Source organism: Salvelinus namaycush, chromosome 13 (genome assembly GCF_016432855.1).
Source record: "Salvelinus namaycush isolate Seneca chromosome 13, SaNama_1.0, whole genome shotgun sequence".
In the NCBI taxonomy this organism is placed as follows: domain Eukaryota; kingdom Metazoa; phylum Chordata; class Actinopteri; order Salmoniformes; family Salmonidae; genus Salvelinus; species Salvelinus namaycush.
The window spans coordinates 27,050,716-27,066,978 of NC_052319.1; the positions used below are offsets into that span (position 1 = coordinate 27,050,716).

Sequence of the window (16,263 nt, forward strand, 5' to 3'; positions counted from 1 at the left end):
TTACATGCGCCAAAGGAGGTGGCATAAATATACACTGAGTATACCAAACATTAGGAACACCTTCCTAATATTGAGTTGCACCCCCGTCATCTACACTGATGAAGTGAATTTAACAAGTGACATCAATAAGGAATCATAGCTTTCACCTGGTCAGTCTATGTCATGGAAAGAGGAGGTGTCATTAATGTTTTGTATACTCAGTGTACATATATACATTCAGTTCTGGAAAAAATTAAGAGACCACTGCAAAATTATCAGTTTCTCTGGTTTTACTATTTATAGGTATGTGTAAAATTAGCATTTTTGTTTTATTCTATAAACTACTGACAACATTTATCCCAAATTCCAAATTAAAATATTGTCATTTAGAGCATTTATTTGCAGAAAATGACAACTTGTAAAAAATAACAAAAAAAGATTGATGTTGGGTGACTTTATGCCACTTCTGGCGCAAAAATGCAAGCAGCTTGGCTTTGTTTAATGGCTTGTGACCATCCATCTTCCTCTTGATCACATTCCAGAGGTTTTCAATGGGGTTCAGGTCTGGAGGTTGGGCTGGCCATGACAGGGTCTTGATCTGGTGGTCCTCCATCCACACCTTGATTGACCTGGCTGTGTGGCATGGAGCATTGTCCTGCTGGAAAAACCAATCCTCAGAGTTGGGGAACATTGTCAAAGCAGAAGGAAGCAAGTGTTCTTCCAGGACAACCTTGTACGTGGCTTGATTCATGTGTCCTTCACAAAGACAAATCTGCCCGATTCCAGCCTTGCTGAAGCACCCCCAGATCATCACCGATCCTCCACCAAATTTCACAGACCTGGAGAGGCTTACAAGCCACAATGTTTCGCACCCACTGTGAAATCTGGTGGAGGATCAATTTATCAGGGGGTGCTGCAGCACCCCTACCTATCCTGGCTATCCTTAACCATGGGAAGTTCTTAGCTCTGGGTTAGGCTGAATGTATTCTCTGTGCTGGTTAGCACACACACCCTCAAGTCCTGTCATATTCTATGTCCACTATACGTATCTCCTAGTTATGCAACATGAAGCACACACACACACACACATACACACTACCAGCAACAACAACAACAAAACAAAGCTGTGATCAAAGTCTATGATCTTATTGGACACACTGCTGAATAACAATCACAATCAGGAAGGGTGTGTTTGTGTTCATTTGTGTGAAGGTGTGAGAATGTGGTTGTGTACATATGCATGTTTACGTGTTTGTCTGTGTGTGTGTGCACTAAGCTGTCACAATACTGTCCCATCATCTTAAATAATCCCAGTCATGCGTGAGATGCGATTCCCACAAACAATACAAAGGATGGCCCACGTCACTGACCCTCAACCTAGAAACTCACTCACTCTAATAGAGCTGACATGCTTCTCTAGTCTATTCTACGTGACAGTTATATATGTTCTACACAATTTAAACTAAAAGTTCTGAAACGTTTCACCCAACTGAACAGACCCCAGGTTCTCACTGTAGGCCTAAACTTTTGTTATGCTGTCTAGCCCGCATGATGAGGGAAGGAGACGAGGAAGAGAAGAGACAAGTAGGCGTATAATACTTAGTGTTGGGACGGGCCTCTTGCTGGACACATGATGGAGTGAGGGATTCGCGTGTATGCCGGTCATTATAAAGAGACCAGAGAAGTGCTCGCAAACACAACCTCCAGGCTATGGGGTTTCTGGATTGTTATTTATCTGGATTGTTATTTACCTGCTCTTAAGCTGTACCTGCTTGGGTTGAGAGTTCTAATTAATCAATTGATCTGCCGTCCCTTCACGTTGCCAGGTTAGTGTATAACAAGGATAATTAGCCAGTTTCGCTACGAGTAAGAGCAGCTGCAGGCTGTGATGAAAGAGCTGCTGTTCACCCCAACTAGAACATAGACTGACTTTGTTAAGTATTGCTTTGCCGGTCATTTCTAACCGTTTGAAGTGAACACAAAACAAAAGTTTAGCAGACAGTCTCAGCTGCCCTCGTTTGCTCATCAGCGCCTCCATATAAACAGCGCAGTCACGAGGGTTCTATCTGCGCGCTACTTGCGCAGCCGCTCATCAGCCGAAGCAGGCTATGTTAGAGCTGGCCTGGAACTAAAGCCTGCACAACATCGTTGTCTACTGGACCAGGAGGGAAGAATATTGTAAAGGGAATGGTTAGGCCTGTTACACACATACTAAACTATGTCAAACATGTTGTAAACTACTGCCCAACCATAGAATTAGAATGAATTATTGTTCACTCATTCTAATTATATAATCTTAAAACACACACACACCTCAACATGACATTTACCACTGACCTGCTCACCACCACATATTTCTCCTTTGATGTTGGCATGATAATTGCTACAGCAGAAACAGACTGTCCAGGTGGAAAATAATAAAATACATCCAGCTATATGTCATAAACCTGTAAACATGCCATACAAAATTCATAAACCTGTAAACATGCCATACAAACTTCATAAACCTGTAAACATGCCATACAAACTTCATAAACCTGTAAACATGCCATACAAACTTCATAAACCTGTAAACATGCCATACAAACTTCATAAACCTGTAAACATGCCATACAAACTTCATAAACTGCATGGCCATGTACAGAAGGAGAGTTTTCCTGGCCTAAAGAATAACACTAGGGGATAGGGTAATATCTGCACCATGTTTATTACCCCATTCCATTTGTCATTATATTAATTTCCTTTCTCCAGAGCTGGCCTTACAACATGGCAAAGTTGCTATAGTGACGGGAGGCACCAGGGGAATTGGCTATGAGACCTCAAGACACATGGCCAGCCTGGGGGCACACATTATCATAGGTAGGCCTACATAAAGACATCATACTGTACACCATAGGCCTACCAATGTGAATGTGTTATACCGTCCAACAGTACCATGAACTGATTAATATACTTAGTTAATATAATTATTTAATTTTATACTTAATTATATGTTTAATACCCACAGACAGAAATATTTAGTAGGCAAATTATTTCCTCAGGGCAGGTTTTTAATGATCTGTTCAGATAGGCAACTTGTCCTGGAGTGTATGTGGGTAGTTGTGTGGTTGTGGAATTTAGCAATGTGTGCATATAGGCCTGCTGTGGCAAGGGACTGTGTTTGTGTGTGTGTCTGGATGTGCGTGTGGGTTTGCGTCTCTCGCTCTCTCTTTCGCTCTGAGTGTTTACTGGGTGTGTTTACTTAGGAAATTAATTAGATCAGCCTCCTCTCTTCTCCTCCCCTCCTCTCTTCTCCCTTCTCTCTCCCTCTCTAGCTAGACAGAATGAGCTGAAGGGTGTGTCTGCTGTGAAGAGGATTTGTGAGGAGAACAGAGAGGCCAAAGGTAACATACACAGTCCACACAGTCCTGTTTGCTTTCGTGCGTCCATGGCTCTTGATATTACTGATTGGACTGTGAGTGAACACACCTTTTTGCAGGTAGAAATCAGCTCCTAGTTAAAAAGCAGAATGACTGTTAAGAACTGGAGCTGTGCACCTCTGCTCTAGTGCGTCACGTCAATTAGAAGTAGAGACGGCGTCATTGAAGTAGATTTCCTCTCTGGAACTGTTGCATGATCTATTTCTCTTTGTGAAGATTAAGAGGTATGGCATTGAGGGGTGTTAGGGAGTGGGGGCGGGGAGGGAAGCGTGACGGTGCTCTGAATGACGGGGGTGAGTTGGGAGATGAAGGAAGTGGGGGGAGGTGAGGGTCATGTAGCTCTGTCCTCTGAATGACAATGTGCCGATGGGGCGATGAGGTGGGGGTAGGGAGGGGTGCGTGTGAGCGTGTGAGCGTGTGTCTGAATGACAATGTAACGGAGGCGTCATTAGTATGTGAGGCAGGTGCTTCTCACCAAACGTCCTCTGGCTCTTCGTATGCGTGTTTGTCTGTGTGTATGGAGGATAGGAGACAGCGCAGGAGAGAGGAGAGGAGAAGAAAGAGTACACGCCCAACGGGCCAATGGATGTCAAGCCTGCCCTCAGGAGCCCGCCTTCCTGGGTATAATACCGGGCTCACATCTATTTCATCAATTCAGTACCACTCTTCAGCGAGCCCAAATCCCCTGATGGTGATGGGCCAAAATGAGTTATACTTCAGGGAACAGTAGTTAAATTCATAACTGTACATTCCCTTTCAGTCGGTCACTCAGTATAACATACTATGGGGACATAAATCACACCCCAAGCCACCTCAGAGGGTGCCAGACTAGGAGGCCCACAGCAGCCCAAGCACACACAGGTTTCACCGGCTCCAAAAAGGGCTTTTGAAGCCAGAAGCCACCTTTTCCCCTAATACTTACCCCTAGAAGCCTGAACTGTCAGAGCCCCATACAGGGAACCAGAACCTACTGCAACTTGGCTATGCGATCTGACACGATGCCACTGCAGCCCAAGTCCATAGACCCCATGGTTCCATGAAAAATACATACCTTGCGAGCCTGAAATGTCAGAATTCATACAAGGAACCCAAAACAACAGAACACCTGTCGTGACTTGATAAAGTGCACACGCTCACTGCATAGCATCGACCAGAGTCGATGAACCACGGGAGCCCAAGTCTCAAACCCACAGGTAACTGTCGTAACCCTGATAAATGCGCAACCTGCACACTAAGAACACTATGAGCCACACTGTGAGCAATTAGGTCTAAGCAATAAAACCTCACAAAAGCATTTTTCGGGAACCCCAACTCGCTGCAGCATAGACATCTCCAATCTTTATGCCCCTGAACAATGCCCAAGAAGCCTCCACACCCCTAGTGGAGTGAGCACGCACACCACTAGGCAACCCATGTCCTTTGCTGACATATGCCAGGGAGATAGCCTCCACAATCCAAAGAGAAAGATCTACCCCGAGCTGGATTAGCAAAACAAACAAAAAGCTGGTCACAAACGCGGATATCCTTGGTCCTAAAGCGTGCACCTGACAAAAAGTGCGCACCGAACTCAGGCCATGCAACCTTCGTTGTTTATTGGAAGCTAACGGTGGAGGTGAGACAGGGAACATCTCGAAAGCCAGGGACCTGTAAGACACACAGTATATATATGTACAACCCTCTAGTAGAGGGCGCACGTGTTGACTGTATAGTCATAATCACGTTTGAGGGTAAACCCCTAGCCGCCAAATTCAACCTTTCAGGGGCCAAACCCACAGATCCATATTTGCGGTCGTGGGCGGCAGATTTTCCTGTGTGCCTGGGACAATAGATCCCGATGACACAGAACCCTCCAAGTGGCCCCGCCCAACTGGCGGATGATCTCCGGAAATGAGGGTTATCTGGGCGAACCGGGAGCCACCATAATCAACAACATTGAGAAGAACAGACGAAAATGTGCATTTTCTCACGATGCATAAAGATCTACATCAGCCCTGCCAAACCGGTCCCAGGGGGTGCACCCACGTTGAGAGATCCGGGAAGATACGTTGCCCTGAGTGACAGGAAATGTGCTCTGCTCCATACAAGCAGATAACAGGGAAGGTTTAGGAGAGAGAGAGACCGTGTTCCCCCCTGCCTTTTGATGTACGCCACCGCTGAACACCAAGGAACCTTGGGTAGAAACAATGTGCTTTCGTGGTACTGCCGTTCTGATACCCGGCTCACAATGGGTTCGGGGACTTCGGCAACCAGTAACTTGCCCCCATTGACCGAGCCACATGGAAACACTGTTGCCACAGTAAATGGCCGGGAAGGAGGGCCCCGAGAACACGCCCCCTCCCCGCATCCAGCTAGGGTCACGAGGTCTCCTCCTTCCCCTGCCCTGTGGAGTAATCAGCTTCGATCCCGCTCTTCGGGTAGGAGCGTTGGGCCAGTAACCAAGCTTTCAGTTGAATGCATTCATTGGTACTGACTAGGTATCCCCCTTTCCTTTCTTCTTTGACTCGGCATGGCGTCTGTTCCAAGACGTTCAAAGCTGCTCAGAAGCACCAAAATGGTCAAAAACCATCCTCGAAAAACCATCCCGGGGCACCATGCCTCTGACCTGGAGTGGCAGCACACGACTCCAATACCATCATTAAGTTTGCCGACAATACGACGGTGGTAGGCCTGATCACTGACTATGATGAGCCTATAGGGAGGAGGTCAGAGACCTGGCAGTGTGGTGCCAGAACAACAACCTCTCCGTCTATTTCAGCAAGACAAAGGAGCTGATCATGGACTACAGGAAACAGAGGGCCGAGCATGCCCCATTCACATCTACGGGCTGTAGTGGAGTGAGTCGAAAGCTTCAAGGTCCTCGGTGACAACATCACTAAGGATCTATCATGGTGACACACACTAGCACAGTCGTGAACATGGCCTCTCAGGAGGCTGAAAAGATTTAACATGGGCCCTCAGATCCTCAAAAAGTTCTAAAGCTGCACCATTGAGAGCATCTTGACTGGCTGCATCACTGCTTGGTATGGCAACTGCTTTGCATCTGACCGCAAGGATCTACAGAGGGTAGTGCGTACATCCCAGTACATCACTGTGGCCGAGCTCCCTGCCGTCTAGGACCTTTATACCAGGCGGTGTCAGAGGAAGGCCCTAGAAATTGTCAAAGACTCCAGCCACCAAAGTCATAGACTGTTCTCTCTGCTACCACATGGCAGGTGGTACCGATGCACTAAGTCTGAAACAAACAGGACCCAGAATTGCTTCTACCTCCAAGCAATAAGACTGCTAAATTGTTTGTTAAATAGTTAACCAAACAGCTACCCGGACTATCTGCATTGCCCCATTTGGTATACATGTTTTGACTCATCACATACGCTGCTGCTACTGTTTATTATCTGTCACTTTATTCCCAATTATGTCCATACAGTGTCTAACTCAATTACCTCGTACCACTGCACATCGACTCAGCACTGGTACCCCGTATACAGTCTCAAGAAAAAGCATGTAAACCCTTTGGAATTATCTGGATTTCTGCATAAATTGGTCATAAAATTTGATCTGATCTTCATCTTCACAACAACAGACAAACACAGTCTGCTTAAAATGTTCTTGTCTACATTGAATGCATTATTTAAACATTCACAGTGTAGGTTGGAAAAAATATGTGAACCCTTAGGCTAATGACTTCTCCAAAAGCTAATTGGAGTCAGGAGTCAGCTAACCTGGAATCCAATCAATGAGACGAGATTGGAGATGTTGGTTAGAGCTGCCCTGCCCTATGAAAAACACTCATAAAATTTGAGTTTGCTATTCACAAAAAGCATTGCCTGATTTGAACCATGCCTCGAACAAAAGAGATCTCAGAAGATTAAGAATTGTTGACTTGCATAACACTGGAAAGGGTTACAAAAGTATCTCTAAAAGCCTTGATGTTCATCAGTCCACGGTAAGATGAATTGTCTATAAATGGAGAAGGTTCAGCACTGTTGCTACTCTCCCTAGGAGTGGCTGTCCTGCAAAGATGACTGCAAGAGCACAGCAGAGAATGCTCAATGAGTTTAAGAAGAATCCTAGAGTGTCAGATAAAGACTTACAGAAATCTCTGGAACATGCTAACATCTCTGTTGACGAGTCTACGATACGTTATTCACTAAACAAGAATGGTGTTCATGGAAGGACACCACGGAAGAAGCCACTGCTGTCCAAAAAGAACATTGCTGCATGTCTGAAGTTCGCAAAAGAGCATCTGGATGTTCCACAGCGCTACTGGCAAAATATTCTGTGGACAGATGAAACTAAAGTTGAGTTGTTTGGAAGGAACACACAACTCTATGTGTGGAGAAAAAAAGGCACAGCACACCAACATCAAAACCTCATCCCATCTGTAAAGTATGGTGAAGGGAGCATCATGGTTTGGAGCTGCTTTGCTGCCTCAGAGCCTAGACAGCTTGCTATCATCGACGGAAAAATGAATTCCCAAGTTTATCAAGACATTTTGCAGGAGAATGTAAGGCTATATGTCCGCCAATTGAAGCTTAACAGAAGTTGAGTGATGTAACAGGACAACGACCCAAAACACAGAAGTAAATCAACAACAGAATGGCTTCAACAGAAGAAAATATCCCTTCTGGAGTGGCCCATTCAGAGTCCTGACCTCAACCCGATTGAGATGCTGTGGCATGACCTCAAGAGAGCAGTTCACACCAGACATCACAAGAATATTGCTGAACTGAAACAGTTTTGTAAAGAGGAATGGTCCAAAATTCCTCCTGACCGTTGTGCAGGTCTGATCCGCAATTACAGAAAACGTTTGGTTGAAGATATTGCTGCCAAAGGAGGGTCAACCAGTTATTAAATCCAAGGGTTCACATACTTTTTCCAGCCTGCACTGTTAATGTTTACACGGTTTAATGTATACTTGTTTGTGTTCTTAGTTTAAGCAGATGGTGTTTGTCTATTGTAGACTTAGATGAAGATCAAATCAAATTTTAGTCCAGATAATTCCAAAGGTTCACATACTTTTCTTGCCACTGTATATATATACTCATTGTGTTTTGTTATTATGTGTTTTATTTTTCTATTGTTTCACTTTTTTATTTCTCTCTGCATTGTTGGGAAGGGCCCGTAAGTAAGCATGTGACAAATGAAATTTGATTTGAAACTCTGTTGCGGGGAGAAGACGGCCAATCCACCCCAGGTGATTTGTCGCCCTTCGATATAGCTCCATCAAAGGTGCATTAACCACTAATGGTTCACTCTGCCCCGCCGAATCCAAAGCTGGGGATGTAGGCTGCCCCGGACTGATGACATCCGATTGACACTCTGAAATCCCTCCAGAGCCAACCAGGGATACTATATCATCCCGGAATCCGGACTCTGAACACTGCCAGAGAAACCGGAATGAGCCTCAAACGGCTGGGATGACACCCCATCAACTCCGACCACCACTGCCGCTCTCTCCCAGCTTCAGACAACCCCATTATCAAGGTCAAATCACCGGAAGACCCTTCAACAGCAGCCCCAATCTTTCTCACTAATTCAGCCCGACGCCCAATGAAAGTTGAGCCCAGCCGGAGACAATGGTCACACAAATTGGTCCGAGCCAAAGCCTCCTGAGCATGTTTCCACCCCAGGCAAACAGGACAGCACTCATGAGTATCTTTCATTTTCATTGTGAAACCACCTGCCCAAGGGCACGGTAAGAGTTTCAAACTCGGATGGTTAGCCTTTTTTAAAAACTTACTCTTACCACTAGCCATCTTACTCAAGCAAGGAAGCACTGGCTACACAAGCAGAGAAGAAAGTAGTGGGTTTTTAGCAAACACAAATCCTACCCAAGCAAGGAAGCATTAGCTACACAAACAGAGCAGAAAGTAGTTCGTTTTTAGCAAATACAAAAACGTATACCAAGACCCAAAACTCGCAACATCTAGGAGGGCGAGTACTCTCTCCCCACTAACAGACACTTTAGTCAGTGCCGAATCTCGTAGTCTTCGTGTGCTTGAAAAGTTTGTAAATTGCGTGACACATTCTTCCTTCAGGCGAGCTGAAAAGCAAAGAATTTAGGAAATGGATGCTTCTGGGGGCGGGCTTGGCATCCCTTGGGCTGTTGATTGGTCGGTGACTCCCCATAGTATTGTATACAGAGTCATCGACTGAAAGGGAACAGTGTGTTAACCAGTGATGTAATGGAGGATAAATGTAAGTAAACACAGCACTGAATAGTGAAAAGTGTTTAACCACCTATTAGCATTTTTTTGTATTAACGTTTAGTTATTTGCCTACCGTCATCTTGATAGGAGCTCAGAATTTACCCACCTACTTTTGTGAGTCATGACTGGTCACTATATTAAATGTAACACTGCAGTAGCTAGGCTACATTTGATAGACAGTAGTGTATTAACCGTGCATTTGATATAGACTGTAGCAGTGGTGCAGTAGTGTATTGGGTCAGAGTGGAGTAGCCCTGGGTACATTAACAGAATGAAAAGCTTGTAGGTGTAAAATGTGCTTATCTCTCTGGCATGGAGCCCAGATCCTCATTGTAATTATCACAGGTAGAAAAGGTGGAGTGGAAGGGAGAGATGAAGAGGGGGGGTGGAAAGGATAGGAGGAAAGGAGTGGAGTGTGTCCTAAATGCCCAATTGTTGAGAGGAAAATAGCAAAGCACATGTACACCAAATGCTTCTTATGTTTTGCCAGAGCCAATCAAAACACCACCCGTTTATAGCAAAATCTGCACATACACAGAAAGACAGGATGACAGGTTGGGGACAGAGATGGACAGAGAGGCAGGCAGGCATTCAGACAGGGGAAAAGCTAGCTATAAGCACACAGGGTTAGGGCTGGAATTTGGCATTAGTTAAATTATTCTCATATCAGTATCAAACCCTGGCTTAGCCTGTGTATGAAACACACAAACACACACACACAAACACAAATAGTCCTCACACGCACACAGCCAGAGGACTAGGGCTTTTCAAGCTGTACGTTTTGGTTTCACCCTGGGTAAACTAATGCTAGTGTGAAACAAGGGTAAGCTAGCCCTAGGCTACTTTTAACCCAGGATAAGTTTAGCCCTGGACTAAAAATCATCCATTGTGAAAGGCTATTTTTGACTCTGAAAGTCACACACACAGACACACACACACACAACACACACAGAGCAGAGGTCCTACAGCAGGTCCTGCCAGCGCTGCTGCTGCAGAATACTTACTGTATGAGATGTTAGGAGGAGGTATTGGTATCATGTAGTATAATGTGTATGAAGCTAGCAGCAGTTTGTGTTCTCTATTAGAGAAGAGCCTACTGTAGGAGATTAATACATTGATGCTCCTTTGATTTTTCACTACAGACACAGTTAGCAGAATTTTTTTTTTTTTTTACAAGAGTGCTGATTATGCTGTGTGTGTGTTTGTTTGTGTGTGCTCAAATGATCTGCCTATAGGACCTTCTACCCGTATGTGTGTATTTACAGATGTAGGATCTTAATTTGAGCCAGTTTGCTACAGCAGGAGATTAATCCTGCAGCAACAAGTAATGGAAATTATTAAATGGATTATAATTAATAGTGATTTTTGTAAGGGTGTGATACATTTTTGGTAAGGGAAAACCAAGTCTGAAATTTCTAAGTGGAAATTACAAACTTCAGAAGCCTTTTTAAACCTCAACTACACTACACATTTAAAATGTTCTGTATTGCAGGAAAGTTCTCCTGCAACAGGGTAATCAAATTAAGATCTTACATCTGTACTGTGTATTGTATTTAAATGACTGGTGTGTGTTTTGTGTTTTCAGTGGAGTTTGATCAGTTGAATTTGGCATCTTTGCAGTCAGTCAGGCAATTTGTCCAGAATATCAAGAGACGGGGCCTACCGCTGCACATCTTAGTCAACAATGGTGAGTGACACACAATCAACCAATCAACCTGCCGACCTATACGCTTGATATGAGACTTACATTCATAAATGAACTGTGTCTTAACTATTTGTGTTTGTGCACGCGTGCAGCGGCGGTCATGTTGGTCCCTGAGGGTCGTACAGAGGAGGGCTTTGAGCATCACTTCGGGGTCAACTACCTAGGTCACTTCCTGATGACCTTGCTGCTGTTAGACACATTAAAGCATTCTGGGAAACGCGGTTCCTGCTCACGTGTTGTCACCCTCTCCTCGTCAGCTCATGGTGCTGGAGAGATACGACTAGACAGCCTGCTAAACAGGTACACACACACTAGTGGGGCACGGGTGAGCTGTTTGTTCACCTGCACCCTCAATTACTAATAACCCATCCGCATCCGCCCGACTATATGTGATAAAGTGAACATCTGAGGCACGCACCCGTCCCTAATCCACTAATATAGAAAATGCGCTGCAGGCAGAGAAGGCATAACGATTTTTTGGGACAATCTTTTTGCCTGATTGTAGATATGTTTCTGCTTATAATTTCTGACATTTTGGTAGGCTATTTGTTAATCAACTTCTCTATTTATTTATTTTTTATACCTTTGTTTAACTAGGCTAGTCAGTTAAGAACAAATTCTTATTTTCAATGACGGCCTAGGAACAGTGGGTTAACTGCCTTGTTCAGGGGCAGAACGACAGATTTTTACCTTGTCAGCTCGGAGATTCGATCAGGCAACCTTTCGGTTACTAGTCCAATGCTCTAACCACTAGGCTACCTGCCGCCCCGTCTATAATTAGATACATGCAGCTTCTCTTCACTCATTATGTTGCCCTAGAAGGCTAAATAAACCCTTGGTCACCAGAATAATGTCATAAATTATAGAATGAACGCTTCAATCTAGTTGGCATCGGTAAAGTTTTCTCTGTCATCCCTGCTTCTTTCGCGGCGCAAAGACATTTAGGAACCGGGAAGAAATCATCACAATCATCACACATAACAGGCATCATCCTCTTTTACCACTTCACCAAATCTATCCCAAACATGACTTTTCCGGCCCTCCCGTCTCTTTATTTTCCACTCCATTTTGCAGCTTTTCTCTTACTGAATTAAACTCTGACATTGTCCTTTTTGTTTCTGTGGATTGACATTAACTTTTTCTGCCCGTTCCCAAATGCATTTGGCGATTGGTGTGTAGGCTATTTGGCGTGCGTACAGTTAGGCCCTAAAGCTTAGGCTTATGCACTAATACCAGATAGCCTAAAATAATGATAGAAAAACCTATAGATTTAAATTGCACAATAATTATATATTTATAGAATTTTTAAGGTAGTGTTTTCTCTGTATTCAATCCAGCCACCCTTCATCCACATAATATTTAATGACCCTAAACCCACCCGCCCAGCGGATATAACTGTGGGGACTACGGGTTGTGAGTCAACCCACGCATCACATACACACACACCCTCCTCTCCTAATTTCCTCCCACTCCAGACCTTTTTTCAACATCTTTTTCATCTTTTTCTCCCCCCTCTCTTTCAGTCTTTAGGCAGTGTCATTCGTCCCATGCGGCGTACTGCCAGAGTAAGCTGGCACTACTGTTATTTTCCTCCCACCTGCAACAGAGGCTGGAAAGAGGAGGGTTTCCAGTGAGCTCATGTGCAGTGGACCCTGGGATGGTCGACACGTCACTCTACTGCCACCGCTTCCCCACCGCCCGCCTCGCACAGACAGCCATCGCACGCCTGCTCTTTAGGGTACACACACACACACACACACACACACACACACACACACACACACACACACACACACACACACACACACACACACACACACACACACACACACACACACACACACACACACACACACACACACACACACACACACACACACAGTGCTAATCGAGCACACACACACAGTGCTAATCGAGTATTGTCAATTCCACAGTAACAGAATGATGCTGAGACTCAGATTTTTCACTTTATACATTTATGCCAAACAAAAACCAATGATTGTAAAGTTAAACAAACCTACAACTCTATGTACAATGACTCCTTTTAACAATTTCCACTGAACATTTTATATAAACACATTTACTGTGCAAATGCACATTTACTGAACAGTTGGGTAACATAACGACGGTTTGTGCTGTTTGTGCCATCATTCTGTGACCAAACTTTGCATCTGCACTGTTCTTCATGTAAATGTGTTTTTGTAAACTGTTCTGTGGAATTGTTAAAAGTCATCATTGTGCATAGAGTTATATGGCTACCATTGAATTTCCCGTATCTGACTACTGTCAAAGTTTTCAGAATAAATCGGAACGATTTATTCAAGAAGTTAATTACAGAATAAGTATCTTAAAATGTGTCATGTGGCATTTCAGTACCATACTGACTTCCGAGTCTATATTTAGGCAGAGAAAGAGTGAGAGGTGAAGGGAAAGAGAGATGAAGAGGGAAAACTTGCCAAGCTTAAGAAAGATGAGAATGTTCAGAATCTCCATAAGATATGCATGAGTCAATGTCCCATGACTTTGTCTTTTACAGTTGAGGCATTTAGCAGACACTCTTATCCAGAGTGACTTACAGTTGTGAGTGCATACATTTTGGTACTTTTTCATACTGGTCCCCCATTGTAATCAACCCTGGTGTTGCAAGCGCCATGCTCTACCAACACACACAGACACACACGCACACACACATACACACAGACACACACACAGACACACAGACACACATTCACACACACAGACACACATACACACACACACACAGACACAAACACAAAATGAAATGTTAAAACATTTGCTTGTTGCTAACTAAATAGTTGTTCATTTCATTGGGGTTATTTTAGATTGTGTTGCATATCTTAAAGCATTGGCCTAGAGGCCCTGTGTGTCTGGAGGATGTGATGGAAGGAGACAGCCCTGTGTGTCTGGAGGATGTGATGGAAGGAGACAGCCCTGTGTGTCTGGAGGATGTGATGGAAGGAGACAGCCCTGTGTGTCTGGAGGATGGGATGGAAGGAGACAGCCCTGTGTGTCTGGAGGATGGGATGGAAGGAGACAGCCCTGTGTGTCTGGAGGATGGGATGGAAGGAGACAGCCCTGTGTGTCTGGAGGATGGGATGGAAGGAGACAGCCCTGTGTGTGTCTGGAGGATGGGATGGAAGGAGACAGCCCTGTGTGTCTGGAGGATGGGATGGAAGGAGACAGCCCTGTGTGTCTGGAGGATGGGATGGAAGGAGACAGCCCTGTGTGTCTGGAGGATGGGATGGAAGGAGACAGCCCTGTGTGTCTGGAGGATGGGATGGAAGGAGACAGCCCTGTGTGTCTGGAGGATGGGATGGAAGGAGACAGCCCTGTGTGTCTGGAGGATGGGATGGAAGGAGACAGCCCTGTGTGTGTCTGGAGGATGGGATGGAAGGAGACAGCCCTGTGTGTGTCTGGAGGATGGGATGGAAGGAGACAGCCCTGTGTGTCTGGAGGATGGGATGGAAGGAGACAGCCCTGTGTGTCTGGAGGATGGGATGGAAGGAGACAGCCCTGTGTGTCTGGAGGATGGGATGGAAGGAGACAGCCCTGTGTGTCTGGAGGATGGGATGGAAGGAGACAGCCCTGTGTGTGTCTGGAGGATGGGATGGAAGGAGACAGCCCTGTGTGTGTCTGGAGGATGGGATGGAAGGAGACAGCCCTGTGTGTGTCTGGAGGATGGGATGGAAGGAGACAGCCCTGTGTGTGTCTGGAGGATGGGATGGAAGGAGACAGCCCTGTGTGTGTCTGGAGGATGGGATGGAAGGAGACAGCCCTGTGTGTCTGGAGGATGGGATGGAAGGAGACAGCCCTGTGTGTCTGGAGGATGGGATGGAAGGAGACAGCCCTGTGTGTCTGGAGGATGGGATGGAAGGAGACAGCCCTGTGTGTGTCTGGAGGATGGGATGGAAGGAGACAGCCCTGTGTGTGTCTGGAGGATGGGATGGAAGGAGACAGCCCTGTGTGTCTGGAGGATGGGATGGAAGGAGACAGCCCTGTGTGTGTCTGGAGGATGGGATGGAAGGAGACAGCCCTGTGTGTCTGGAGGATGGGATGGAAGGAGACAGCCCTGTGTGTGCTGTGTGGGTGTTAGAGAGTGTAGTTGCCTAAGTAAATTATCTTTAGGGAGCCTCTGCCGTGCAGCTACAAATGCACCATTAATAACAGGCTCCTCAGCACTATCACATTAATATATATATATACACACACACACACACACATACACACACACACACACACACACACACTGTTTACCAGAGTCTCATGTAGAAATAGGTTGAAGTCAGTCTCGTGTAGAAATAGGTTGAAACGTCAGGTTGTTGTAGAAATACTGTAGGCTTTTGTTGTTAGGCTGTAGATCTAGCTGTATCTTTATGCCAGTGAAGCTCTGCTGGTTGTGTGTGTATGTATAACAGCCTCTATGTGTGCGTGTGTGTGTGTCCGTGTGTGCGTGCCTGGGTGCATGCGTTATGTATAACAGTCTGACAGTTTGTGTTGTGCCCCCAGAGCCCGTCCCAGGGAGCGTCCACGGTCTTCTACACTGCTCTGTCTCCGTCTCTGGAGTGGGAGGGAGGAGCCTACTGGAGCAATGGGCGCACAGAGATGACATCACCAAACACCTACGACCCCCAGCTACATCGCGGCCTCTGGGACTCCAGCTGCAGACAAGTTGGCCTGCAGGAACGGCACCAACCATGACCCCTGACCTTCAACCCCTGACCCTGACCACCAACATGGGACTGGATGGCTGAGACGCAACACTTAGTCTGTCTGACTGGCGTTGTCTTTGTTTTGACAATCTCCTCACCACACCACCAGACTGTGATTGGACTGATGATGACCATGGCTAGACTTTGATTGGTTAGTGAAGAGTTAAGTCCCTTCCCATGCTGTTCAAATGAATGTGCTAATGGGAATGAAGAAACCTTCT

At 45.5% G+C, this 16,263-nt stretch overlaps 1 protein-coding gene across 1 annotated transcript; it reads left to right on the top strand.

Moving 5' to 3' along the window:
* The first annotated feature begins 1,527 nt into the window (after positions 1 to 1,527).
* LOC120058058 (dehydrogenase/reductase SDR family member on chromosome X-like) lies at positions 1,528 to 16,031 on the top strand. The gene is made up of 8 exons (XM_039006538.1): positions 1,528 to 1,563; positions 1,742 to 1,805; positions 2,731 to 2,838; positions 3,294 to 3,362; positions 11,193 to 11,294; positions 11,405 to 11,612; positions 12,843 to 13,050; positions 15,840 to 16,031. The coding sequence occupies exons 1-8, from the start codon at positions 1,528 to 1,530 to the stop codon at positions 16,029 to 16,031; spliced, it is 987 nt and encodes a 328-aa protein (XP_038862466.1).
* The last annotated feature ends 232 nt before the right edge of the window (positions 16,032 to 16,263 follow it).